The following is a 25,821-nucleotide window of genomic DNA, read 5'->3' as shown; positions in this document are numbered from 1 at the left end:
GGAGTGGGTGAGGGGGGGGTCATGGTTTATGTTGTCTGCACAACCATGAAAGGCCTTTTTTTTTTACTGCAGAGAATTGGCTTTAGTGTTTAATGTTGACCTTTGAACACTTTGCTCAAAAGCAATTACTGACCATTTTCAAAGCATTCATACAGTTTGGCGTCTCGCTCATTCAGGATGAGACATTATGAGTCTTCCCACCGAGGTGAGAAAAACAGGAAGTATGAAACATCGGGGGCTATTTGCTATCGGAATGCAGATGTACCTGACAGCAAGATTTCTGTTTTGCAATCCCCTGTTTTTTTTCTTGCCTTTGTGTGTGTCCACGCTAGTCTAAAGCAATGGTTTCCCGCCCTCACTACACCAGGCAAAGCGCCAGAGCCATCAGGCAGTCATACGCCTACCATCAGCTGAGGAGTTGCACAGCAGTCTCATTTCTAATTATACACCCAACAACAGAGAGCTACGGAGCAAAGGAGAGAGTGTGTTGGAATATGGAGAGAGGAAGAGGAGTGTGATTACAAATGGAAGAGAGGCTGAGAGTGCTACTCAGCAGCAAACACAGGGTGGCCGAGTTCAGATGTGAGAGGTTGGGAGAGAGAGAGAAAAGAAAGTAAGAGAGGGAGAGGGAGAGACATCAGATCTGTCTGAGAAAGGTTAACAGGACTGACTGACTGAGTGGAGTGGGAGTGTAAAATGTAAAAGGCGAGTAGGAGGGAAGAGAGAGAGAGAGAGAGGAGGAGGAGAGGAGAGAGGGAGGAGAGCGTGTCTGATAGACAGTCTGTTGAGCTTGTCTGGATGCTTCTGATCATTCTGCTCTGTTTTGCCTTTTCACCTGCAGCCTGGGAGGAGGACACAATCCAGACAGGTGTGGTGTGTGTGTGTATGTGTGTGTGTGGAGCGACTGTGACCAAGATGGTTCGTGAAGATGGGTCACGCAGAGAGACGGATGGATGGATGCATGGATGGAGGAACGCATAAGTAAGTCTCCAACATGAAGCATTTCTGAAGATGAATCTGTGTTGATTTATGGAGCATGTTCTTTTCTTCTTCTCTCCACAAAGAGAGTCAGTTGTGCACTAGTTTAACTCTGAATGCATGTTTGAGGAACTCTTTGTGGGATTCAGCAGAGGTATTCGGGTGTATTGCGCTACAGCTCCATAAATAGAAACAACAAGCTGACTAAGTGCAATATTGTCACTACTGATATGCAAATAATCTCGTCCTCATTGCAGATTATCATGACGGTGATGGCACCAAACACACTAAACACTGCTGTGTATACACTGAATTTCCATACATGAGCAGCCAGATCACCTCATGAGGTTATTCAGCCAGGCCTGTTTGGGTCATACCTGTGTGTCAGCCACCGAGAGTAAGCAGCCCACACCTCAAATCTTTTTGAATGAATTTACATTTTCACTGCAGGCAATTAGTCGACAAATACTTATCTACAGTATGTATGTGTCATGGCTTAACGCTGAGTGCTCGCACAGGAATGTCAGTGTGAGGGTGTTGTCTGATCTCCCACACATGCACACATAATAAAGAAACAGCTCATATCAGAGACATGCCTGTCGGGCAGAGTGAAAGAGGTCCATTCAGCGGTGGTGCTCAGCTATGATGATGACATAATGCAGGGCATTGAGATGAGCTTTGCATTGATAGGCTGTAAAAAAGTCCTGCACTGCTCTTTACTTTCCCTGCATCACTTTGTGTAAATAATATGTCTGCACGGTCTTTGAATAAGTAAGAAACTGTTGTGTGTGTGGCCACAAGGTGCTTATATTTAGCCCCCCTCAGTGAACTGACTCACTTCTGTGCATGCATGTAAGGAGGATGATGGGGTTTCAGTCGCTCTAGGTGTTGGAGATCACTTCAGTCCCATGAGCAAGATGAATGGTTCAACATCCTGCACCTGAATGCACACACTTTACTTTGTTTCTAGCAGTCTCACCATTAAAACATGACTGGATGATCACATTAACCTTGTGATGAAGTCTAACCTCTGAGTGTCCAACTTTGCATTGTTCAGAATCTACACTCTTCCCTCACAACCACACTGTGCTGTACAGCACTTTGTAACCATAGTAACTTTTTTCTTCAAAGGAGTTGGTAAATGTCCATCAAACTAAACCCCTTCAGCATAGCAATTGTTGGTTGGAAAGCCTTCATTTGAAGCTAATGGCGAAGTTATAGTCATTGTGTCAAGAGGATATTTGCAGGCAATGATCTCACCAGGTGGCACACTCAGAGGGGAGGGGGGAAGTTCTGTCGTTTATCAAGAAATGTTTGAAGAGAGAGAAAGTCTGACTAGAGAATCAAATTATTTTCTCCAGCTTGACGCCTTGTTTGCGCAGACATTAAGTGCACTGATATTTGCTTCTTCTACTTTTCAGATCGTGACGACCTTGGACCTGACTATCTGCAACGCTTGCCAAGAGACTGGAGTCTGTGTCACATGATCACAACACCTCCTCAGCTTCTGCAGGAGGGCATGCAGTGCCAACATGAGTGATGGGCAGCGTGAGCCAATGAGCTTCACACCGAACCCAGCTCTAGTCCCAGACAGGGACAGCCTCCCGCTCAAAAAGAGGGACCAAAGAACGAGCTCTCCACCACAGCAGAAGCAGCAGCAGCAGCAGTGTGATGCTGCAACATTCAAGGCTCCCTACCCTTACAAGAGCCACAGTGAGTTTAAGGCAAAGCACACAGGTCCTTTCCAGCCCGTACCGAGACGGGTTCCTGCACTGTACCAGCCCTGGATGCAGACTCACTCATCTGCCAGGTCCAAACCTCACGACCTCTCTGCATTTAGGGATCATCATGGCTGGGCAGAGTGGAGAGAGTTCAACCCCTTGCACCCTGGATGGGCCTTTCCTCACCACTATCAGCACCACAGCCACTTGTCTCCACTCCACTTGAGCCATCCACACCACCCCTCCAGGTTCAGCCCTGTCTCCCTGGTTAATGAGGGTTTCCAAAGAGTGGGTGGAGGGTACAGCTGGGAGCAGCTCAAGACATTAAGGGACAAGAGTTTGAACGCAGAGAGGCAGAGCAACGGGCGGAATAAAGGACCATATGTGAGGAGAAGAGACAGACAGGTTGAGCATTTTCCCAGGGTTGAAAAAGCAAGTCCTCCATCACTGAGCACATGTCTACCTCACTCTCCACATGAGGACCTCACATTGCAATACGATGTGTTGCACAAATCAGCGAAAGCTGACAAATATCCCACATCTGGACATTCCTTCATAAGAGTTTCCCCTGACGATAACTCAAGCAACAAATACACCTCCATGAAGGAGGATGCAACAAGATCTTTTGCTCTCCCCTCCTCTGAGCAGGTTTCTTCCTCTTCTTCCTCTCCTAATAATTTCCCCTGGCTGCTCCCTCACTTTGTGGCAGGCTCTCTGATCGAGCTCAGAGATGGGCGGCTGAGGAGGGTGGAACACCTGCAGACGGAGGATTTCCTGCTAGGATCACTGGCCTGTCCAGACCTGCGCCTGAGCTGCTGCACGGTGCAGAGCATCTCCCCTTCAGCCTCCTCCTCGTCCATCTCGCGCCTCCTCATCCTGCTTCACGACCAGCAGTCCCAGGTGAAGGAAAATCACTCTGTAGTATCCATCCTTCACAACAGACCCTTCACATGTAGCTGACATTGTTTTTCTTATTATAAAATACTAGCACACAAAATTTGTATCAGTCCACAGCTGCAAATAGTCCCAAACGAATGCACCACTCATTTCTGCTTGAGTAACATTTGCTCTATGAAATAAAGCAGGCCAAACTGAAACCATATTTTCGTGATCATGTCTGCCACACATAGGGTGGGGAGGAAGTATTGAGAGACAGACAAACGCGTAGTTGGTGTTGGTCTCTACGTGAATTTGCTGACAATAAAGAAACTATATAGAATAAACCTAGAATAAACCCAACTTTATCATTTTTAACCCACTATGTGTGGAATTTGCAACACGTGACAGACAGCAATGCATGCAACCACTCAGTTTTCGCTAGAATTGTTTGATTTTCTTACCAAAAAAAAAAACTTCAGGCAGCTAATATGATAGTTTCTATAAATACATAAAAAGTTGAGCCATAATTCAAAATAAATATAGCAAAATAGCAATTGATATTTAACCACTATGTCAGGATCTTTACTTGATTTTGTGTTTGGCATGTGGTAAATAAGAAATCTAGTGATATTTGCCAGTCCATTGTGCCTCAGGGGTATTGGTGTGAACTGTGCAAATCACTTATCTATACACGCCTGCATCAGGTCTCCATTGAATCTACGGACTGAATCAGAAAAGTACATTAAAAAAGTTTTTCCAAACTAGAACAGTAGCACCCCCTAGTGAACAAGTGTGCACACTGCATTCCTACGTCTAATCTTCATATGTAACATCCTCCTCCAGGAGCTGGTGGATGTCTATGTGGAATACCCATTCTTTGTGCGTGGGAGGGGCTGGTCCTCCTGCAGCCCTCAGAGGACCGCACGTCTCTGTGGACTGCGTTGCCGCCAGCTCAGTGTGGGGGACATCTGCCTGGCTCTCACCCCTGTCTCAGCCCCCCAGCCTCCATCGTCAGCCGCTCTGGAGCCAAAAACCTCATCCAGCAAGTCAGAGGGAGGCTGTGAGTCCCTAAAGGCACCACAACCCCAGGTTCCCCCAGGGCCAGAGCAGTTGGCAGGGGGAGAGAAGAAGGAGGCAGAGGCGGTCCGCAGGAGACACTACTCAGCCCCTGAGTTGAGAGGTCCAGGGACTAACTGCATGTAATGAGGAGGGTGGTTGTTTTATGGACAGGAAGCATGTCAATCTCTTTTAAGCTCTGCTATATTCAGCCTATATTTGCTGTCTTTCTACCTCCTGAATCATATTTCTGTGCTTGACTATCGTTTTTAATTGTATCTAAGGAGTAAAAGCTAAACAAGAAGGGTAAGATGAACTCTCAGGATCACCAGAGGTAAACTATATTTGTCAAACAATGACTTTGTGAGTTGAGTTAAACATCACATTTTCTGTGAGGCTGATCAAAGTCTATAATAACACAGAATTCAGATTTCAGAGCTGAGGCTATGTAACCAAAGTGTTTGTTGCCATAGGGAGATGTTTCGGTGACAGTGAATCTGAGAAAGATCTTGTAAGCTCAAAGAACATTGTTTGGGTTTTAAAGCGAGTGTTATTATTATTTCAAGCCGTTCTGACAAAATCTGCCCACGTTCCTTGAAAAGCGCAGAGAACGACTCCCTCAGGTCCATCACTGCTGATCAGAGCATTTAAAGTTTAATATTATGTAAGATGTCTTTATGATCATAAATGATAGGTTTCATCCCAAATTACTGCAAATCCTTAATGCCAGAAACTTTTCTGATAATATAGTCCTTCGTTTGAGAGTGAATTTTCACAATGACAATCAACACCACATTTGATTGCATCAGTAAGATTAAGATTTACGCTTCTACCTCTATTTTCTATTTAAGGTGACAGATACATATAATCTGTTTTTAACGTTGTGGGCTGTGTCGTAATGTGCTACGTTGGAAGCTCTCAGCTCCCAGTCAGTTTGAATGTCTTTATCTGCCTGGGTGTTTTACAGTGTATAGCTGCTTTGCTTTAACTGACGCTCCTTTTTAAATGTCTGTCTCATTGTTAAGAGTGGACCTGCAACCCTGTTCTCATTCTGAAGTCGTCAAATACCGCCGCTTTGTCAGTGATTTCAGCATTGGACACCGACATAAGGCCAATATTTCCAGCGGTAGGATGCACTGCCGGTCAGCCAGACAGCACCTTTCATGGCAGTTTAATATGCCATTGGACAACATCAGCTTGAAATGCTGCCAGTGAAGACATGATAAGTTGGAAAGTCCTTGTAGGCCAGGGGGGAGGGGTGGTGGATGGGTCCAACAATCTTGGGACTTTCACCTGTGAGGGTGGTGGTCACTTTCAATATGACTGTAGAGCCAAACCATGAAGTTTTTTATAAACCTAACCACTAGCTTTTGTTGACATCCTGGTGTTGGTAGTGGCGTCACAGAACATCAATAGCAGATGCAAGAGGATACCTCTCATAAACCTCACAATAGCGGCGAGATAAAGCTGATAAAGCGGCGATATGTTACGGCTTGGGATAAGAATGTGTTGGACATGCTCGAGCCATTCAAAGTACTTTTAAAGCACAATCTCTGATTGATGTACAGTGCCATGTGTCTGCACTGCAATGTGATTTCCTCCTGCGTATACATAGTACATATTTGACCCTTCACTAAGCCCCTCCCAAGAATACCCACTGTCAAATCCTACGTTAGCAACTGTAACTAAGCACTGTATGCCTGTCAAGCTTTCAGAAAAAGAGAAAATGCAGAAACAGTGTCTGGAACCTGCAAGTCAGACAGCAGATATCCTTAAAGTTTAGAGGGCAGTACCATGACAACAGCCCAAAAGTTCGTAGCCCCATTTGTCCGAAAAATTTGACAGCCCATTATCCTTTAACAAATGTCCATTGTTCTAAAGTCCTGTTTCTCCAAAAACACATCCCACAGTTACTTTCAGTTTCCTGATTACGTTTGAGCCACCAAACCCAGTCGTTTTTCACCAACCAGTCCCGGCTTTTCCAGCACTGTTTGTGCCACCAAATGGTGTTTGAGCCAAAAACCATCACCAAGTGGTTGTAGTGCCTAAATCTAACCACACATTCACCACAGCGCTATTGACAAAGTTAACATGTCTGTGGTTTACAGAAACGTACAATGCTAACATTTTTTTTCTGGCTGTTGGGTTGTCGAAAAGCAGGGGGCGTGTATTTTCTGAAAAACAGGACTTTAGAGCAATGGTTTGTTTTTGAGATAATGAGCTGTCAGCGAAACGGGCTATCAGTCCAATGAGACATATTTAGGACAAGCGGGGCTAGTCTCTGTCGTGCTATATTTTGCTTTTCCAAAGCTAAAAATTCAAGAGGAGAGATGCGGTATATGGATTTAACAGTGTGAAAGACCTCACTCACAGCTGAATCTATCAAAAGTCAACAAAAACTCCTTTGTTTGCAACAAGGTAAGATGCTAACCAATGTTAGCTAGCTTAGCATGTTAGAAAACAAAGATAATGGAATATAAAAATACTGGATGTTTTAACTTTAAGTTGGGTAGTTGTACAGTTGAGACAATTTGCACTTTAAACAAATGGAAACGCAAGATAATTTAGTTTTACCAACAGTGGGTTAAAAATACAACAGATAATGAAAGCTTTGGGGAGTCATAATTAAATGTTACATTAAAATAAAACAATTGATTTACCCTGCTTTGCAAGAACATTGACGTTCCTGTCTCAGTTTGTCCTTCACCTGAATTTATACTGTGAATGTAGCTCTCAAATGCATACTGTAGTTATTTGTCTTCTTGTCTCTCTACTTCTCTGAGCTTATCTTTCAGTGATATCTTTGAAAATGCTTTGACAACAGCAACCGAGGGGGGAGGGACTTAGCGAAGGGTCAGTTAAATTGTACAAAACTGAAATGCAGACTATGTGCAGGGAAGGTACTGTACACACAGTTTGGGTCTTCACCTTGTGAAACAGTTTTATCACTGTTCAATAAATGTGTGTAAAGTTTTCTGCATATTTTTTCATATAAATCTATCAAAACCCATTAATCACTCACAAAACAATAATTTACTAGGTGTGTTACATGCCACTGTAAGGAACATTGTTGAGGCCAAAAGAGGTTTAAAAAAAAGAATATATCTGCTTCTTGTTTAAAAGTTTCCATTTATTCAACTACTTAAATCTGACAAAATAAAATTACAGCTTCTCTTTGCCCACCTGCTGAGCTGCAGAAAGCAGCTGCAGTCGGGGCGACGGTGCACACCCTGATGTCCATCTCATGAAGATGAATCACTGACATCTTGCAGATTGCATGCCTTTCACAGGCCTGGTGATATATGTCTGCACCAGGAAACTGGGTCCAACAGGCAGACCTTTCAGTCCAACACTGTTATTAACAGTCTCGGCTGCCATTCTTCACTGAGCTCCTCTACATCAGCAGCACACACGCGAGCTGCCAGATGTCTTACACCTGACCTGGTCCAAATGGCGTGCTGAACAACCAGTCAAGTTTTTTTTATTCTCATCAGACATAAGTTCATCCAGCTGTTCCAGGAGAAAAGGTGCAGTGGACCAACAGGAAGATGGAGATTTAACATTTTATGAGCTGTGAAATCAGTTACCAAATGCACATTTCCACCCAGGCAATAATTTATATTCTGATCCCTGATGGTCAATGCCTGACTTCAAATACAGATAGATACATGTTGCACATTAGGGAAAATACTGAATGTTTGGTTCAAGTCTCTGAAGTAACTCCACATTGCTCAGAGTCCTTTTAGTGCACTTCTTCTCATCAAACTCAAAGGAAAGCAAAAGAAACCCCTTTGTTCAACCTTTCTCTGTTACCAATAGCTCTAATTGCTTTGTGGTTGTGGTTAATACTGCACGGGAGGCTCAGCTGCTGGTCATAAAAACAAACAGTACACCAGATTAAAGCTCATTCTGTGGCAGGGGCTCCCTGATGACCAGCCAGTCAATCATTCCTTGTCTCTGGTTCCTTCTGGTCCCTCCAGATTTTGTCTAACTCACAGGAGGGGGTTAGAGCGGTCAGTGGCAGCCACAGGCTCTCACCACCATGTTGCGGTACTTCTTGAGGATAACGTTGGAGCTGTCGTCAAAATAAAGCACTGAGATGCCGTGGAGCTGGGTAGGGGCGCAGCAGGGTTTGGGCACCGTGTCCGGGTTGATAAAGTGCACCTGATGTCAGAAGAAGCACAAATCAATCCTCACAGGAAGTGGATGTTGTACTGTAAGTGCCTGTCATCATGGGGGCTGTTTGGTACTTACCAGAGTTTGCACAATGGCGTGATTGGTGGCATTCATATAGGAGTTGAGGGGGAAGGCGCATTCTCCTTCGCAGTAGTACGCTGCATAGCCCTCTGGTGCAATGATCCAGTCCTGGTCAGAATAAAGCCACAGGTAAATGTCAGTTAATTATCACTTTTGGGCATAAAATCAAGTGCAGTTATGTCAAAATGAGATCAAATAAAAGTTCTGAATTATACCTGCCATCCCAAGTCTCTGAAACTGACATACAGCTCATGCTTTTTACATCCCTCTCTGGAGATGCCAAGGTTATCTGAAATTGATAGCACGAGAGTATGAGTACACACAAGTATGAAAGTGCAAAATATATTGAAGGCCAAAGTCAAAGTAATCAAAAACATGACTTAAGTCTATTGAGATTTTGAAAGGTTTGGACACCTGTTGCAGCCTCCACTGCCTTTAGGGCATCTTGGACAGTCCTCTGGGGTTTGGAGCGGTTAGACTGGCGCCCCTTGTGGGCAGAGCGGATGCTGCGGAAGCGCACCTCATTGGCTTTGAAGAAGGCAACCATGAACGGTTGCTTGTCCTGAGGTCCACTGCCTGTAACCAGCCCTGCCAGCTGGGGATTCCACCCCTGGCCTAGAGGGGGCAACAGGGAGAACAACATTAACGAGAGTCTCGACCACAGGCTAGATAGAAAAAATGGACGTACCCCTGAAAATTAGGGATTCGAAACATCAGATGTCAATCAGAGGTTGACTGAGATTGCTTCAAGTTGAAAAAGATCACTCTTTTATCCTATCTTTCTTTTTTGCCAGTCAGTGTTCAGGGTACTTCTGGGGATGTATTTGCCCTCAGATTTTGCATCAGAGTTAGCGCTCTTTACTGTCAAGCTGCTCTCTGGTACTTGCAGCTGAGAGGCTTTGCCCCGCAAGACTCAAAAATGACATTCTCTGAAGTGATGAATTTAAAGCTCACAGAAACTTAATATGATACAATCTCTGGCTTTTGTTCAATATCTAGTGTTGGCAAAAAATGTTGTTGCACATTTCCACAGTTGTTCACTACAAAATGTTAACGTGACTGTCACACTGAACCCTGTTGAAACTCTTAAACGTCACCCATTGCTTTGTGGACTCCTGTTTTGAATTTTTGAGTTTGGCCATTTGGTTATCGCCATTTTGGGTTTCTGGAGCCAGAAGTGACCAAAGTTGGATGAGAAGGTGGAGTTATGTAGGGGTGAGGGTAGATCTGACTCACGAATTCTGGTGATGCCTTCCAGATAGCCTGTCGCTCAAAGTGGCTAAGCCCTTAGGCATAACTGCAGGTAGAAATTAGCCATAGAGACCAAAACTGTTTTTGTACCAGGCTGTAAACGTGTTTATTTCTGCTTTAAAGTTGGGCATTTTAACATTGGGTCCACTGGGATAGACTCAGTTTCGGAGCCAACCTCAAGTAGCCAATCAAGATCTGCAGTTTTTGGCACTTAAGCATTGGCTCCTTTTTAAGCCCTGGAGGTTAACACATCTAAGTCTCTACAAAACAATCATTTGTTCATCCTAATACAACCACAACAACCACAATCATAACGTGAACTCTGCAAGAACCTCCAAAACACATTTACTCAATATGTGGTGCTTCTTTTCCCCCTAAGATTAAAACAGCATTAAATCATTACTCCAGACAAAGACTGTATTCTTTCTGCTGTGGCTGTTTGGGATCCTTTCCCATGATAGTTTATAAGGCAGTGACTGACCATTGCTGTCCTCCAGGACCAGGTGCAGGCCGAGGTTCTGTTCAGGGTTGACCAGCCAGAGGTTACTGGTGTCAGTCAGGTCAAAAACCAGCCAGCCTTCTTCTGCTGCCCGCACATCTCGCTGGTCCAGCAGCAAGAGTTCCACTTCACTGAGGAGAGGATGGTATGTAAATGAATTCAAGGCATTCCAAGGCTAAAAGCACTAAGTGTCAAAACACATGTTTTTGGTGGAGTAGTGTCATTGTTTGGCTGCAGACCGCTTTAGTGGATGCATCAGGGAAGAATTTCAAATCACTACATGCAAATATGTTTCCACAAAATGATAGTATAAGTTTGACAAAATGTCTTGGTGATGAAATGTCCACTGTTGTATGTTACCGATCTCTTGTTTTGTTTTTTTAAAGTTTTTGCAAATTGATTTTGATTCCTGAAAATGGAGAGCAATGGCTGTTGGGGATGTATGGAATCCAGGCCCCACAAAAAAGCAGCTCAGCCTTGAAGCAAACCTTCCCAGTGGCCACTCGCGACAAGGTATTGCAGCCCAAAAAGCATTTTCCCCATAGGCCACCATTGTTAAAGACACATTTGTAAAAGTGTTGGCAGGGCACCTTGAAATGCAAACAAGGTGAGTTATAAATCTTTCTATTCTGAATTTTTAAGCCATGGTGGTTTAATATTTGCAAAACTTTCCTCAAGCTGAGAAAAGCGATTCAAATATCTAACATATCACAATGTAAAGTCCATGAGGCGAGCGAGCATTAGAAACACTACTGCACATATTCAGTAGGCCACATACTGTGGAAGTAAACCCAGAAGGTAGAAAACCTTTTGGCGTATGCACCAGGTGCCATCTTGGTGACCGGTATCTAGTTATTATTCAAATCTATGATGGAAACAACCTAAAAGTGTGTGGTATGCTGAGGAAAATGGCTGGCTGTCATGAAAGTTACATAAATTAAGTATTCAATAGCTTAAAAAATGCAAAACTACATGTGTGGTCCTTTAAAAGCTACAGCACAGTAGGAAAGTATAAGGGAAACTTTATTTACGTTGTTTTGGCAAAATACTCCAACACAATGAAACGATGGTTTTGAGGTTAAAGTGCTAATTATTGTGTTTTTGTGTTTGTAGGTGTTAACATCTGCACTCGGGGAACAGTGTAGGATTGGTAATCTATTTATACATATTGCCCCAATTATAGAAGAATGCAGCAGGAAAATAAGACATTAAAGAGTTTTTATGGCCAAACAGTGGAATGTAGCTGATATGCCAAGTCAGACACCTGACCTCAGTCCAACTGAGAATGTGTTTCATTTGCTGGAGACCAGGCTGAAGGCAAATAATAAGCTAAATAATTACTAAGGCTGCAGGTTCATGTATGTGGGTTGTGATTTCAGATAGTCAAATATATAAAATAAATGTATCAAGTGTATGTCAAAGATTCTGTATACAACACGTAGAGCATTAGCAGCAAGCAATTACTTGCTATGTAAAGATACAGCAGAGTAATGGTGTCCTAAGCAGAGAATGAAGTCACCCTATCTGTGTGTGTGTTGTAATCTGAGATTCTCTGTTTTTTGTTGTGGTAAGTTGGTCCGCCAATGCATGCACATTTCGTTGCTGCCACTATGCACTGCACTCATACGACGGTTACCACTGATACCGAGACGGTAGCAGTGCTTAAGTGTAGTACCCTGCACCTGTCTCCTCCTTAACACTGTTAGCTCTGTCAACACTGTTGCCATTGTTGGCACTGTTTATGAGGTTAGCACTGTTACACTCTGAATTTCGCACAGAGCCCCTTTAAATTGTCCATTTACTCATTCTCACATTAAACTTAAAAAAGGGGGCTATCATTCCTGCGTTGCTCATTAGATTTAATTAGATTTAGATTTAGATTTAATCTGAAAGTTTAAATATAATTTTAATGACTTAATTCAAATTCAGTCATTGATTTATTTCAAATCAAATACGTGTTGCATTTGTACAGAGTACAAAGCCAGCACAACAGAAAATGTGTCAACACCCTTAATGTTTCTGAGTGAACTGTAAAAACTCTGAATCAGGATTAATCAATGTGCAAATCAGAATAACAAACCTAATTTTTCATTGTAAATTAATTCAGCAGAAATTCACAGAGCACTATTTAGTGCAAAAAGGCACAAACTGTTAATGATCAGATGCATGAACGCAAATAATAAATCAAAGAATGAGTTATTAATTAGCAATTAAATGTTTTAATACAAGACTTTTTCTTATTTTAGCTTCAAAAGAATATGTAGCGATCTACACAAGTACCCGTCATCAAGCTACACCCTGAATCATGTATCCACCCACAAAGAGCAGTCACTATCAAAGGAGCACTTTCTTAACATCCGAGGAGAAACTGTACTGATATATGCTGTCTTGAGGGCAGATTCCACAGACAAGTTTTATTTACAGACTGAGTGTGAGACCCTCGGGCAGACGTCTGCCTTTAGTCCTGCCGCCAGCTCGTCTGTGTGGAGTGGCCTTTGTGTGTCTGTGAATGACAATGGTGTTGGCCTTAACACCATCGTCAGCCCCAGTGTCACCGGTGAAGGACTCACTGCCTGCAGATGATTCGCTCTGCTGAGAGATATTATAACGTGGGTGGTTGACCTTTGATTTATGAGAAAGAGGAGGATGTGTGGGGTCTAATTACTTTAAAATCTGAAACCCTGTTGTGCTGTTTTCCGATTTCACATGTGGTTTGACACAAGAAAACACTGTGAGAGTACAGAGGCTGGCAGGCTGACAGACACAACAGAGCTGCAACCAGACAGAGAGAAACATGGAGGCATAGCCACCTGTGTAAGAGAAGTAGAGTAAACTGATGTCTTGAGGGCTGAGAGTGTTATTTGTGGTTGGAGCTGCGTGTTATAAATGCAGGTCTCCGGGGGACTGTCCTGTTCTGACTGTGTGAGAGTAAACTTGCTCTGGAGAGAACCACAGTGTTTCTGTAATTGACACTAATGTCTGTGTAAACAGCTCTGGTGCTGACACTAACATCAGCAGTAGCAACCTGTGGGGAAATGCAGACAGACAGGGCCGAAGCAGACACATCTGTGTGCACGTACAGCAGCCTAACAATAAGCTTTCACAGGAAAACACACAGTAGCATGATGTTTGTTTAAACTCAACCACATTGATCATACTATGTCACTATCACATAAGAGGATAATCATATGGAGCAATGAAACCAGCTAGAATGAAGATTTTTTTAGGGCCAGTTCACCCAAATGAAACCTACAAAGCTGGATATTTAGTTGTGCTGAAAGGTTTGGTTTTATATGTTTGGATTTTGAGATATCTGTTGGCCAGACATTTGCTCTGCTACAAAACTAATTGGAATTTCATTGGTGGTGCTCACAGCACTGAGAAGTTACTTTTAAATTATTTATCAGCAGCATCTCTTAGGAACCTGCTTCCACTGAAGAAATGGTCTCTATGAAAACTGTGTTTTGGGGATTATCCAGAGTGACAGGTCGTCTGGTCCCCCTCCCCTTTGGAAAGATTTCCAGGTACTTGCGATCTAATGGGCCAATCACAACCGTATAGCTAATATGGAACATGTTTGAGACAGTAGCCCTTTTTACACAGAGATCGTGCTATAGAGCCACGAGGAAGTCCCTTCTTTAGGCCTCCTTTGCATTTTGACACAGAACCAAACGTCAGCAGCATCATTGCATTCCAGTGTGTGATTAAATACTACATTGTGGCTTTGAGGTGGCCTTATATTCCCGCCTTGAACAGGCAGTGTAAAAGGGTCGGATGACTGTTAAGTTGGGTGCCATTGCGCCATTTTTGAAAATGAACAAGATGGCTGCAGCTGAGGAGTCCACCAAAACAGTTTGGGCCACTCTTTGTTTAAATCATTTTAACATAGTGAGTAAAAACATCTTTCATCTTCAAATTCTGATGTCAATAACAGCAACACCACATACATATTGATGCTGCACCATCACAGCTCATCTCTGCAGGTATGGGGTGCTGTTTGTAAAGTGGCTCACGCTGAAAATAACATCAACATTTTGCCACATTTAGCTTCAAACAATGTTTAAAAAAATGTTGTGAATTTTTTAACGTCACCTTTTACCACATTTACAGCAATATTTGTTAACTTAGAAATATATTAAATAGTTAAATCTAAATATTAAATCTAAATCTAAATGTTAAATCTAAATGCTAAATTTTTGTACAATTGAAACTTGTAAAAAGATTATTATTTTAGGCATAATAAAAGTAAGTTGAGTAACCTCTGAGAAGCCTATCTAAATTTCTGTCTTTGAGAGATATTATTTTGTAATACAACTGAATTTTCTATCCATACATATAAACTTTAAATATACTAAAATTATAAGGCATCTTTGAGTAAACTGCAAGTATCATTTAAGTAGGCTATCTTGTGGCCGGGGCGAGTGTCCTCTTTTTTGGAAATCAAAATATGGTCACCCTAATCAGGACGTCATCTGTTAGAAGCCTCCCGTTGTTGGATACGACATGAAACTACTCCAGTTAGCTCAATCATGTTGTAACCAAGACATCTGCTGGAAAAAAATATTTTTTTCACGGACCGTTTAGAGTTAATGAGTCATTACAGACACTGCTAACGGGGCTAACAGCTAATGGTTAGCCCCGCTAATCTACGATAACCATTCAGTCATTGTGTTTATAGACTTTACAAACATCAGCTTAGTCTAAACAGTGATATAGTGAAGTAAAAATGTGAGATATTCATATATATATGTAGCTAAACTCTGCTGGTTTTCTACCTGGAAGTATTTGTTAACAACAAGACGATTCCCTCCGAAGGGACACTAACAACTCAAAGTACACGTCAAATAAAATTTCTCCAAACATGTTTTTTGTTATTTTAGGTAGGTATTATCACGCTAATGTATGTTCAAGTGTTCATTTCCCCCGATAAGTTGGTTTTAATTCGTTATTTGATACTATAAACAGTCTGAGTATCTCAAGCTTTTATTTTGGTACTTCCGGTGACCGGCAGTGTGAATTTGCATATTAGCTAAATATTTAGTTTCACCAGAACATTTAGATTTAACATTTAGATTTAGATTTAGCATTTTGATTTAGATTTAATATTTAGATTTAACTATTTAATATATTTCTAAGTTAACAAATATTGCTGTAAATGTGGTAAAAGGTGATTATAGCTGTTTAATTCTTTGTTGTGCTAGCAGAATGGCTCTAGGGATAGCAATCAATTACTTTGGTGAAGATTGAAATATCTCATCATCATAATTTTATTATTAACCACTATATACTTTTTATAGACACATATGTTCGTGCCATGAGTGCCATGAAATTTGGTGCAGACATTAATTTCCCCCTTAGATAAACTGCAATAACTTTTTCCTCCAGCGCAATCATCACATCAAAGTTTTCCAATATTTTGTTTTCTTACTTGAAACCATCTGTAAAATTAAGAAATGTTAGCAAGCTACAATGTCGAACTAAAACAGTCAACATGGTTAACATTAGATGTTCTAAACATCAGCATGTTAGCATTGTCATTGTGAGAATGTTAGCACAGTGACATTAGCATTTAGCTCGTAGTACTGCTGTGCCAAAGTGCAACTTCAGAGAGCTGCTAGCACAGCTGTAGATTTGTTTAAATGTTTTTTCTATGCTGCGAGCACCAAAATAAAACAACATTCACTGCCACTGTATTAGGGTGGTGGCAGAAATTAGATAGGTATTTCAAAACCCTGACAAATTAAACCAGAAGTGACTAAAGGTAAGTAAGGAAATACTTTTTTGAAATTAAAATTAAAATGAACAAATCCCTAAATGACAAACACTAGGCCCTAATGAAAAGATCGAGCTGATACATATGAAACAGGATGAAGCAAATCAAGGGTAAGCAGCAGTAAAACCAGCAAAGACATATGAGATGTGCAGGAGCTGGAAGGAAAACACCCATACCTGTTAGGAGGCTCCTGCAGGACCTGGTAGACACTGACTCTGAATGTCTCGTTCTCACAGCGTTCCTGGATGAAATCTTTGTAAATCCTAAACTCTGCCGCTGTGACGGTCTCTCCCTCTGGAATACGGGAAAGGTCAAACCGAAATTCTCTCCTGTGTTGCTGGTACAGAAGATCCTGCTCCTGATCGACTGTCAGGAGGAGAAAAAAGAGAAAGCTAAAAGACGTGATAAATCAACATTTGATTGATGTTTTGATGTGCTTGATCAAAATGCTCCATTTATCATCCATCAAATTATAATACCACTGATAAATGGTTCATTACACACAGTCAAATAATACTTCAGAACCTCAGAGGAAAAGTTTGTACATCTGAGGGAAAGGTAAACCACCGTGACTACAGTCAGATGGTAAACCAGTCGGCGGTTGCATATCTGTCAAAACTGTCGCCAAATCAAACGTTTCTCTGATGTGTGTCACTCTGCCCACATCTCGGAAGCACTGTGTGTCAGAAATAGGAAAAATCCTGCTCCCATGAGCGAAGTGATTGATCTAAACATTACTTAAGTCTGCCATACGTGCCAATGTGAGGGAGAGAAAACACACTAAGGGCTCAGTTTGGCTCCCTGTTTAAATTGCACACATGTGCTGACCACAAGAAAAGGCCCGTTAAGGCACTGCCCGGAAAACCACAGCTGCAGTGTGCTTTTACAAACACACTCACATAAAGTAAAGAGAGACACACAAATTCATGTGTGACTTAACTACCCGGGTCTGTACCACCCACACCTCCCTGATCATTTTGCCATGTATCACTGTGTATCCAGTGATTTCATCCTGATTGTTGAGGATAAAGGAAAGCAGCAGTAGCTGATGGTTTCCAACCCGCCCTGAGAACAGCTGACGCTCTCCAACACTCAGACTTTCCAGAAGAAACGGTGGTCAGAGAGACCCCGAAGCTTCCTGAAGCTTTCCAATGTTTTTACAGTGATGTGTTTGTCCTTGGAAAGAGCGGTGGAGGTCTCTGGTGAAGGTGTGCAGAGCGGAGCAGCGATTAGTCACCTTAAACACATCTTGCCCACTGGCACACACCATGACATCATCATGACATCAGCCTGTGTTCCTACTGATGGTCCAGTATTGTTTCAGCGCACAAACATACACACAGCACTTGAACACTAGAAACAAAACTTTTTTCACATAAGAGCACACACACTGACTCACAGTCTTCTAAAAACATTTATAACGACACAAAAACACACACAGGCCATTCGTCGTTAAGAGCAGTGCATTCTGAACCCTGCGAGTCATTTGTTTGACCGCAATTAAATGCTGGAAGGGAACGAGGGGTGTTTTTATGAAAGCAATAATTGCTTGTAAGGACTTGGTGTGTTTACGTTAGGGACCATTAGCTGCAGAGATCAGACCTCAGATATGCAAACTTCCCTCTGGGAGGCATTTCAACACTTCAGATTACTCCTGACGCTGCAGGGCAACACAGCCACGAAGCTATCATTAACCTATTCAAATTTTATAGTAAATGGGTTTTTTTTTTTCAAATCAGCATGGGTGGTTTAAAGATGTATCACAATGTCTGCACAAAAACCAAACTCCAAATAATGACAAAAATATGGCCTTTGTGGATAACAATAACTGCTTTAGACTTTTTTTTTATGTCATACATGCATCAGTCAGGCTCAGACACATTTTCAACCAATTAAGGTGAGGATCAAGTGAACATTTCTGCCTTTTCAAATCCATGATTGTCTACATGTGTTGACACTTTTGACAGCATTGCTTAAGCTGTCTTCTTGCACATTATTAAACCACCAAAAAGGCTTTTGCTAAATAAATATTGCAAGTATGCATCCTTTTTTTTGCCACATAATGTAGCACCATGTCTGCTCACTGACAACAAAATGAGTTGCCTGAACTGAGTTATTCTGCACAAGCTTTAAAAGACAGACTGTCTCGTCAGAAAGGAATTCTTTTGCACACGAATGTATAAATAATGAGAAGGTTAATGTGATTTTCTGGTGGGGCTAAAGAAATTCTTAGTGTGATCTCCTTATGCTTCCTACAGATCAGCTTAGCAGGACAAACACATTTCTTCCTGCTTGTTCTCCAAAACACAATACGCCTTCTGTTCTCCAGCGACATGGTCATTTCTCCAACTGTTGGGAGAGCATTTTGCACTCTTTCTGTTTTAATGAAAGCCAGTGACATTTCTGGTCATTAAGCCTTTTCTCATGCTCTGCAGGTGTGTTGTGGTCAGTGCCGAGACAAAAAAAAAAGCCCATACTGAGCGCATGTGTAGATGTCTCCAGGCAAACAAGACGGTCAACATGACGAGCAGGAGGACACAGAACAGCCGAACAGCACCAACTGATAAGATGGCATGTTAGATCGGGCTTCTGCACTACATTAAATTAACAAATGTACAAGAGAAACTACAAACGTGCAACGCAATAGCAGCTGCCTTGTGTAATGTTGCATGACAACGAGACGAATGCTTCCTGCTGGTAGTTCTGAAGTACGACCCTTGGTTCGGCATTCTAATAGAAGTAAACATGCAGCTGTGTACGTGTATCAGCACGTGTGCAATGATGTGATACCACATGTGTGTAGACTTTATATTAACTTTTTTATTAGACTTTTATATTAAGAGTACCCAAGCGCTCAAATGCTGTCTGACAAATAAAAAAAGAGGGGTTGAATCAAAGAGAAAATTCTTCACGAACTGAAGTCATAAGGGTCCACATTCATCAACAGCAAAACTACATCAAAACATCCATTCACAAACCGTCACACAACTCGTGCAGTATAATCTATGTCTCATTTATCCAGTCGTATGCTCAGTTCTTCCCAAACACATACATTTAAAACACTGTGCCTGTAACATGATCTGATCCCTATTTGTCATATTTTGAGTCTTGGGCGGCCTTTTACGTTGTATCTTGATACAGAAGAGGTTGGCGGCAACAAAACAACTTGGCCAGGGCTAGGATCATGGTTGATGTCGACTCACGTGGCTAACGACTGATGTAAGCCACGCTGACTTTTAGCTTTGGACGAGACCCGAACACCTCTCTTGGGTCACATTTCTGTGCTTGTGGGACCCATCCAGCTCCTCTCCTACCCACCCTAAGCAGATTCTCTCACTCTTTATACTCTGTCCATTGATCTGACCATCTAATAACAATTGAAATTGGTTTACATTGGAGTGCCCAGGCGTCGGTTTTGGACGCCCTGGGAGTGATACCAAGCTGGTGCCTAAGACTGTTTATGCAGAAGCGTTTTATGTTAAACGTTTAAGCATGTGTTTGGGAAGTAGTGAACATACGACTGGATAAATGAGTCTTGGATTATACTGCATAAGTTGTGTGACAATTTGTGAACAGATGTTTTGATATAGTTTAACAGTTGTTAAAACACAGACCACTCCAAGTTATCAATAATTTTCTTCGTTTTTGGCTTCTTTCTTCTTCTTTCTTCATCATTGAGGCATGCAAGAAAAACGTTGTCTACCCGAATTCAGTGTAACATTGGGTGCATAATTGTTCTACAGTGATCATTCGGGAAGGTAAGCATTGCTTTAATACTGAGTAAATAAGGCTGATTTATCTAAAACAACAGTATATTACTATCCTAAGCACCGTCCACCTGCAGGTTATATCTGGGTGCACTGGGAGACAGGGCTGGGCAGCTCTACAGCAGCTCTCCCTCACACTGGAAGCTGTGGTCTTTGGAAGGGAAATACCATAATCCAGTTCGGTCTTGAAGCGATCATCCAGGGACCACCAAGACAGAGTCACTCCAGCACACTGTGGGAGCCCCAGCTAAAAACTCTGCCAATCATCAGCACAGGAGGCCGCGGCGGGCTCCAGAGAGAAATAATACACACTCATTCTGTCTTTTTTTTCCTTCCTTCCTCTTTATAATCAAACTCCTCAGATGTGGAACCACATAAATCTGCTATGAGTTTTCAGAAACAATGTTTCCAGATCTCATTAGCTAAAGACCGTCAGTTAAAAGTTCATAACTGAGGACATAAAATGTTACATTTCTGTCTCCAAATGTTTTTTATTAACTACAGATTTATGGACCGATCGAAAAATAACTCAGTTCAATCCCAGTGGCACACAAACAGAGAGGAGGGTGAGAGGGTTTTTGGAGGCGTATCTCAGTTGAACAAACTTCATCTTGTCAGGTTGACATATGACCCTCCTCCTGAAGCCGGAGAGGGGTATAAAGAAGACATGGGTTGGTTTTGGATGTAACCATATCCGGGTAAGAGCCACAGGCACCATGCCGTCTGCTGTTTCACCATAGTAATATCAGAGCCACTGTAGGATCTCCAAGGGAAACAAAGGCAGGATTTGCCTTTTATCAATTCAATAACGTCTTGAGTGAGCCCACCTGTGTCCCATGTGATTTGCGCCCCCCAAACAAACACACAAGCAGACACAGAAAAGCAGGAATGCACTGCACGCACACACACACACACACACACACACACACACACACACACACACACACACACACACACCAGCACCTGCACTAACAGAGATTACCACAGCAATAACATGTGTTTAGATGCAGTTTGTGTCTCAATCTCAGTCAACTTGTCTCTCACTCCCTTGGGGTTTAGAAATGCTCCCTCAATTCCTGGTCATGCGAAACAAAGCCACGCTAAAGCCTCTCCCCCAGAGCTTTGAAGGGATTCTGGGGAAATCGGATACAGGCATGTTGTCATAACATTTACAGCTCGGAATGCATAATGCCTGATTTCAAGTGAAGAAAGTGACCTAATAGCCACTATGTGAGAGAAACTGGCTCTCTCACACACACATTAAACCAATGCACTCTGTTGTAGTGGCTTTGGAAAACTTGACAACAAAATGGAAACAGTATAAAGCCCTGATCTCAAGCTTATTCAACCAGATAGCAGATGAAACCCTTGAACAAAATGAGTAGTCATCAATTTGGACATTTTTCTAAAGAACAATTTATATTAAAAATAACTTTTAACATCTTTTCATGAAAAGATTATCACAATAAGTCCCTGTAGTAATAGTTAGTGTACATTTAAATACAATTAAATTAATGAAGTCAGATTGTAAACTTACCAAGATTGACAAAACTCATCACCATGTCTGCGTCATCCAGGAAGCGGCTGTCCTGTGGGGTCACCATAGGGGACACTTGGGTCGGTAAAACGCGCTTGTAGTAAGAGTATCCCGGCGGCTCAGGGTACGTGGAGATAGTATTGTACAGGTCCAGCATGAACATCGGGGCGGCGTTTTGTTTGGTGTGGACGTGCGGCCGTGGACGATGCGGCAGCCCCAGGATGGAGAGAATCTCCCGCTGCATCTCTCTGCGCTCTTGGCTCCGCAGCCGCCGCTGGATGAAGCTGGAGCGCACTTCGTTGTCCACGGAGAAGTTGGAGAAGGCGACCTGCGTGGCCAACACGCAGTAACCCCACGACAGGAGGGTCGCTATCGTGGCCACAGCGCTTGTCACCATTTTGCCAAACTTTTACGCGCGGCTCCAACTTGTCTTAAGATGAGACTGGGGATGCGCCTCCTGCATAAAGAGTTCCTCTGCTCGTGGTAAAAGTAAAACACACTATCCTCTATCAACTCTGAATATCACTCCTTGATCATGTGTGTCTCCGCACTGTCTTTGGCCGTGCGCTCCTCTTAATGGCAACTTGGGAATGGATTTTATTGAGGCGCTGTGTCAGGGGAGGGGCAGGAGGGGTTAGAATGGGATAAACCAAGACTGGAAAGATTGGGAGAGTGTGTGGGGGTGAGTCAATGAAAAGTAGGGAGAGAACAGCTCAGTGTCCTATCATGGAGTGTACTTCTCTATCGTGGTAATAAGATAGGTGGGGTGAAGAGCATTCAAACTAAAGTGTCACATCAGTGCGTCCTTTGTTTGGACATGATTGTTTGGCCACTGATGAAAGTGGACTTAATACCTGGTTAGCACATCTTTTACCTGGTGGTCTCTTCTTTTTCTCTCATCAATCCTATAATTTTTGCTTATAACAGATCTGGACAGTTTAAATTTCTTGTCATTTTGCCTCAATTCTGTACAGATGGAAATACTCCAAACTAAAGAAAACACTTAATGATCAGTCTAAAGGTAAAGAGGGAAAATCCCCTAATCCCTTCTTCAGCTGCAGACACCTTTGAACTCAAACAATAAACTCGGGCCCACCCTAATTGTGGAGGGGTTTGGGTAATCAGCAGCACAGGCACATGAAGGGACATGCCAATAGCCCCAATGAATTACTACAACTATGTGTCAAGCACTCCACTGTAGCTGCTTTAATAGAGTTAATGTGGGTGGGGGTGAACAATGAATGACAAAGCAAGAATCCGACCCTGAAGTACAGATTATACATGTGCTTTACTTTGGTTTGAGGACAGCGGTGACTGGATCAGCACGTAAAACTCAAGGAAGGAAGTTAATGTGTCATAGCCACAAACTGAAATGGCCTTTTGTGCTTCTCTGCTCTCAACTTCCGTCTTTGTATATATGTATGGAACATTGGAACAGCACATAAATTAGAAGACTCACACAACCAAATTTTCACGAGCACCTAGTCACTTAAGATGTTTCACTTAAGATGAGGTCATGGGCAAACTCATATAAAAGACAAGAGTCCTCCGTATCTACTACAAACATTTGTAAACATTTGTAGTAACTATTTAAGACTATAAACACTGTTTTGCTCAAGGACTCCTCTGCAGAGATAATGCGTGCGAACAGGTCCTCTGACAAATCTATTCAGCCCCATCACCATCCCACTCATTACAACTGAAGGTTTTACACTGTCAAAGCAGCACTGTTCTGTAGCTTAGCAGCTGCACCGGCAGACAGTTTCAACCTCAGAGATGTTCTGTATCTCTTTTTTTTTGCACCATAATCTACTAATTTTCTTAATGTATACTGACCAATAAGAATCACTCATTTCATCTCCCACTGGAGCTACATTCATAATGTGTGCCATCAGGGGCGTAAATATAGACAGTGCAAGCAGGGCAGTTGCACTGGGGCCCATGTGGTGAGGGGGCCCAAAGAGAGCGGGCCCTCCAACTATATATTAGGCAGAAAACTGGCCCTTGTGAGTCATTTAAACTGCCACCTTAGAAATATGCCTGTGTTCAAAGAAAAAATGTGCCATGTGCTTTAAATACATCTTTAAAAGGGCAAATCCATCTCCATCATAGTTTTCTTTTTTCTTTTCCAATTTTGTAAAATAGCCAGTAGCAATCTATAATGAAACATGCTATAAAATATCAAACATATGCTTGCTCTATATAAACTATAAATAATGTATAAAAAACTATCCAATTAAACAGATAATTCCTTATTTTCTTTGGCATTTTTGTCCTTAACATATAAACGATGATGATTTCTGGGTGATACATGTGTTGGTGTTATCCAGTGTCAAGTCTCTATTTGATCATGTGATGATATTCAGTAGCTACTTTAGGTGCATAACAAGTATTTAGCGAGTATTTAAGGGCCCGTCACTGGGGCCCCTTGTAACTACTTTACACCACTGTGTGCCATACTGTTTAATTGCACACAGCAGATGAAAAAGAAAGTACTGGAAAAACAATCGTCAAGGTCTACGTTCTTTCATGTAAGAATTTCATTGCAAGAATTAGGCCTATCCTGTCTCAAAAAGATGCAGAAAAATTGGTCCATGCTTTTGTTACCTCAAGGCTGGATTACTGTAACTCTCTATTATCAGGTAGCTTTAGTAAGTCCTTAAAAACTCTCCAGCTAATTCAGAATGCAGCAGCACGTGTACTAACAGGAACTAAGAAACAAGATCATATTTCTCCTGTTTTAGCTTCTCTGCACTGGCTCCCTGTAAAATCCAGAACTGAATTTAAAATCCTACTGTTAACTTATAAAGTTCTAAATGGTCAAGCTCCGTCATATCTTAGAGAGCTCATAGTGCCTTATTACCCCACCAGAACACTGCGCTCTGAGAACGCAGGGTTACTTGTGGTCCCTAAAGTCTCCAAAAGTAGATCAGGAGCCAGAGCCTTCAGCTATCAGGCTCCTCTCCTGTGGAATCATCTTCCTGTTACGGTCCGGGAGGCAGACACCGTCTCCACATTTAAGACTAGACTTAAGACTTTCCTCTTTGATAAAGCTTATAGTTAGGGCTGGCTCAGGCTTGCCTTGGATCAGCCCCTAGTTAGGCTGACTTAGGCCTAGTCTGCCGGGGGACCTCCTATAATACACTGAGCCCTTTCTCTCCTTCTCTCTCTCTCGCTGTCAGATTCTGAAAAGTTGGTTCTTCTTCTTTTGCTAACATTCACATCACTGACTTGGCTTCTTCTCCGGAGCCTTTGTGCTCCACTGTCTCGCAGGTTAATTCATATCGCAGCGGTGCCTGGACAGCGTGACGTGTGGTTGTGCTGCTGCCGTGGTCCTGCCAGATGCCTACTACTACTGCTGTTATGATTAGTCATACTTCTACTGTTATTATAGCTTACACATATGATTATTATTGTCACATGCATCATATAGTAATATATACTTACAACATATGCTATCAAATTACTGGTATTATTAATATTATAACATTATTACTAAAATGAATGTTATTGTAGCTCTTGTAATTACTGTCTGTGCTGCATCTCTCTCTGTCTCTGTCTCTCTTTATGTCTCATTGCGTCATGGATTACTGCAAATTTAATATGCTGATCTGTTCTGTACGACATCTATTGCACATCTGTCTGTCCTGGAAGCAGGTTCTCTCCTCAGTTGCTCTTCCTTTTCCTTATCTGCTGTGAGGGTCCAAGGACAGAGGAATGACGAATGCTGTAAAGCCCTCTGAGGCACATTGTGATTCGTGATACTGGGCTTTACAAAAAAAATTTAATTGAAATGAATTGAATTGTGTGTCCATGGTTATTGTCAGTGTTGGAATGTACAAAAGTACATTGTATTATTCAGTAACCTTTTTAAGGACTTGCAGACCTATTTAACTGAAGTATTTCTAGTTCACTACACTTCAGTTGGAAACATTGTACATGTCACTCCACTGCATCAATCTGACATCTGTTACTCTACAGATTAAGATTTTACATTCAAAACACACAATCATTTGACAAATATTTATAACTATTATAGATTACAATATCCAGTAGCATATAAAGTAGCAAAAATAGCTCAGTCGTCTTCACCAACTGCAACA

General features: G+C 42.1%; 2 protein-coding genes across 2 annotated transcripts; one reads left to right on the top strand and one right to left on the bottom strand.

Annotated features, from left to right (window-relative positions):
• Positions 1 to 651: 651 nt before the first annotated feature.
• LOC117256728 (uncharacterized) lies at positions 652 to 7,605 on the top strand. Its single transcript, XM_033626332.2, has 3 exons — positions 652 to 981; positions 2,400 to 3,599; positions 4,422 to 7,605. The coding sequence occupies exons 2-3, from the start codon at positions 2,511 to 2,513 to the stop codon at positions 4,779 to 4,781; spliced, it is 1,449 nt and encodes a 482-aa protein (XP_033482223.2). The 5' UTR covers positions 652 to 981; positions 2,400 to 2,510; the 3' UTR covers positions 4,782 to 7,605.
• A 105-nt stretch (positions 7,606 to 7,710) lies between these two features.
• Positions 7,711 to 22,275, bottom strand: LOC117257304 (bone morphogenetic protein 7-like). The gene is made up of 7 exons (XM_033627399.2): positions 21,719 to 22,275; positions 16,591 to 16,780; positions 10,624 to 10,772; positions 9,306 to 9,506; positions 9,107 to 9,180; positions 8,889 to 8,999; positions 7,711 to 8,798 (listed from the first exon to the last, which is right to left on the bottom strand). Exons 1-7 carry the CDS (start codon positions 22,113 to 22,115, stop codon positions 8,649 to 8,651), a joined length of 1,272 nt encoding a protein of 423 aa, XP_033483290.2. The 5' UTR covers positions 22,116 to 22,275; the 3' UTR covers positions 7,711 to 8,648.
• Between the last annotated feature and the right edge of the window lie 3,546 nt (positions 22,276 to 25,821).

The sequence above is a fragment of the Epinephelus lanceolatus genome, chromosome 1, assembly GCF_041903045.1.
Source record: "Epinephelus lanceolatus isolate andai-2023 chromosome 1, ASM4190304v1, whole genome shotgun sequence".
Lineage (NCBI taxonomy): Eukaryota > Metazoa > Chordata > Actinopteri > Perciformes > Serranidae > Epinephelus > Epinephelus lanceolatus.
This window is presented reverse-complemented; position numbering and strand designations above follow the sequence as displayed.

What these genes read in the sequence shown, in the direction of transcription:
- LOC117256728 (XM_033626332.2), top strand. Translation starts at nt 2,511, where the DNA reads ATGAGTGATGGGCAGCGTGAGCCAATGAGCTTCACACCGAACCCAGCT. An exon ending in TTCACGACCAGCAGTCCCAG is followed by an intron (nt 3,600 to 4,421) that starts GTGAAGGAAAAT and finishes ATCCTCCTCCAG; the next exon opens with GAGCTGGTGGATGTCTATGT.
- LOC117257304 (XM_033627399.2), bottom strand. Translation starts at nt 22,115, where the DNA reads ATGGTGACAAGCGCTGTGGCCACGATAGCGACCCTCCTGTCGTGGGGT. An exon ending in CTGCAGGAGCCTCCTAACAG is followed by an intron (nt 10,773 to 16,590) that starts GTATGGGTGTTT and finishes TCCTCTCCTCAG; the next exon opens with TGAAGTGGAACTCTTGCTGC. An exon ending in GGTCCTGGAGGACAGCAATG is followed by an intron (nt 9,507 to 10,623) that starts GTCAGTCACTGC and finishes TGCCCCCTCTAG; the next exon opens with GCCAGGGGTGGAATCCCCAG.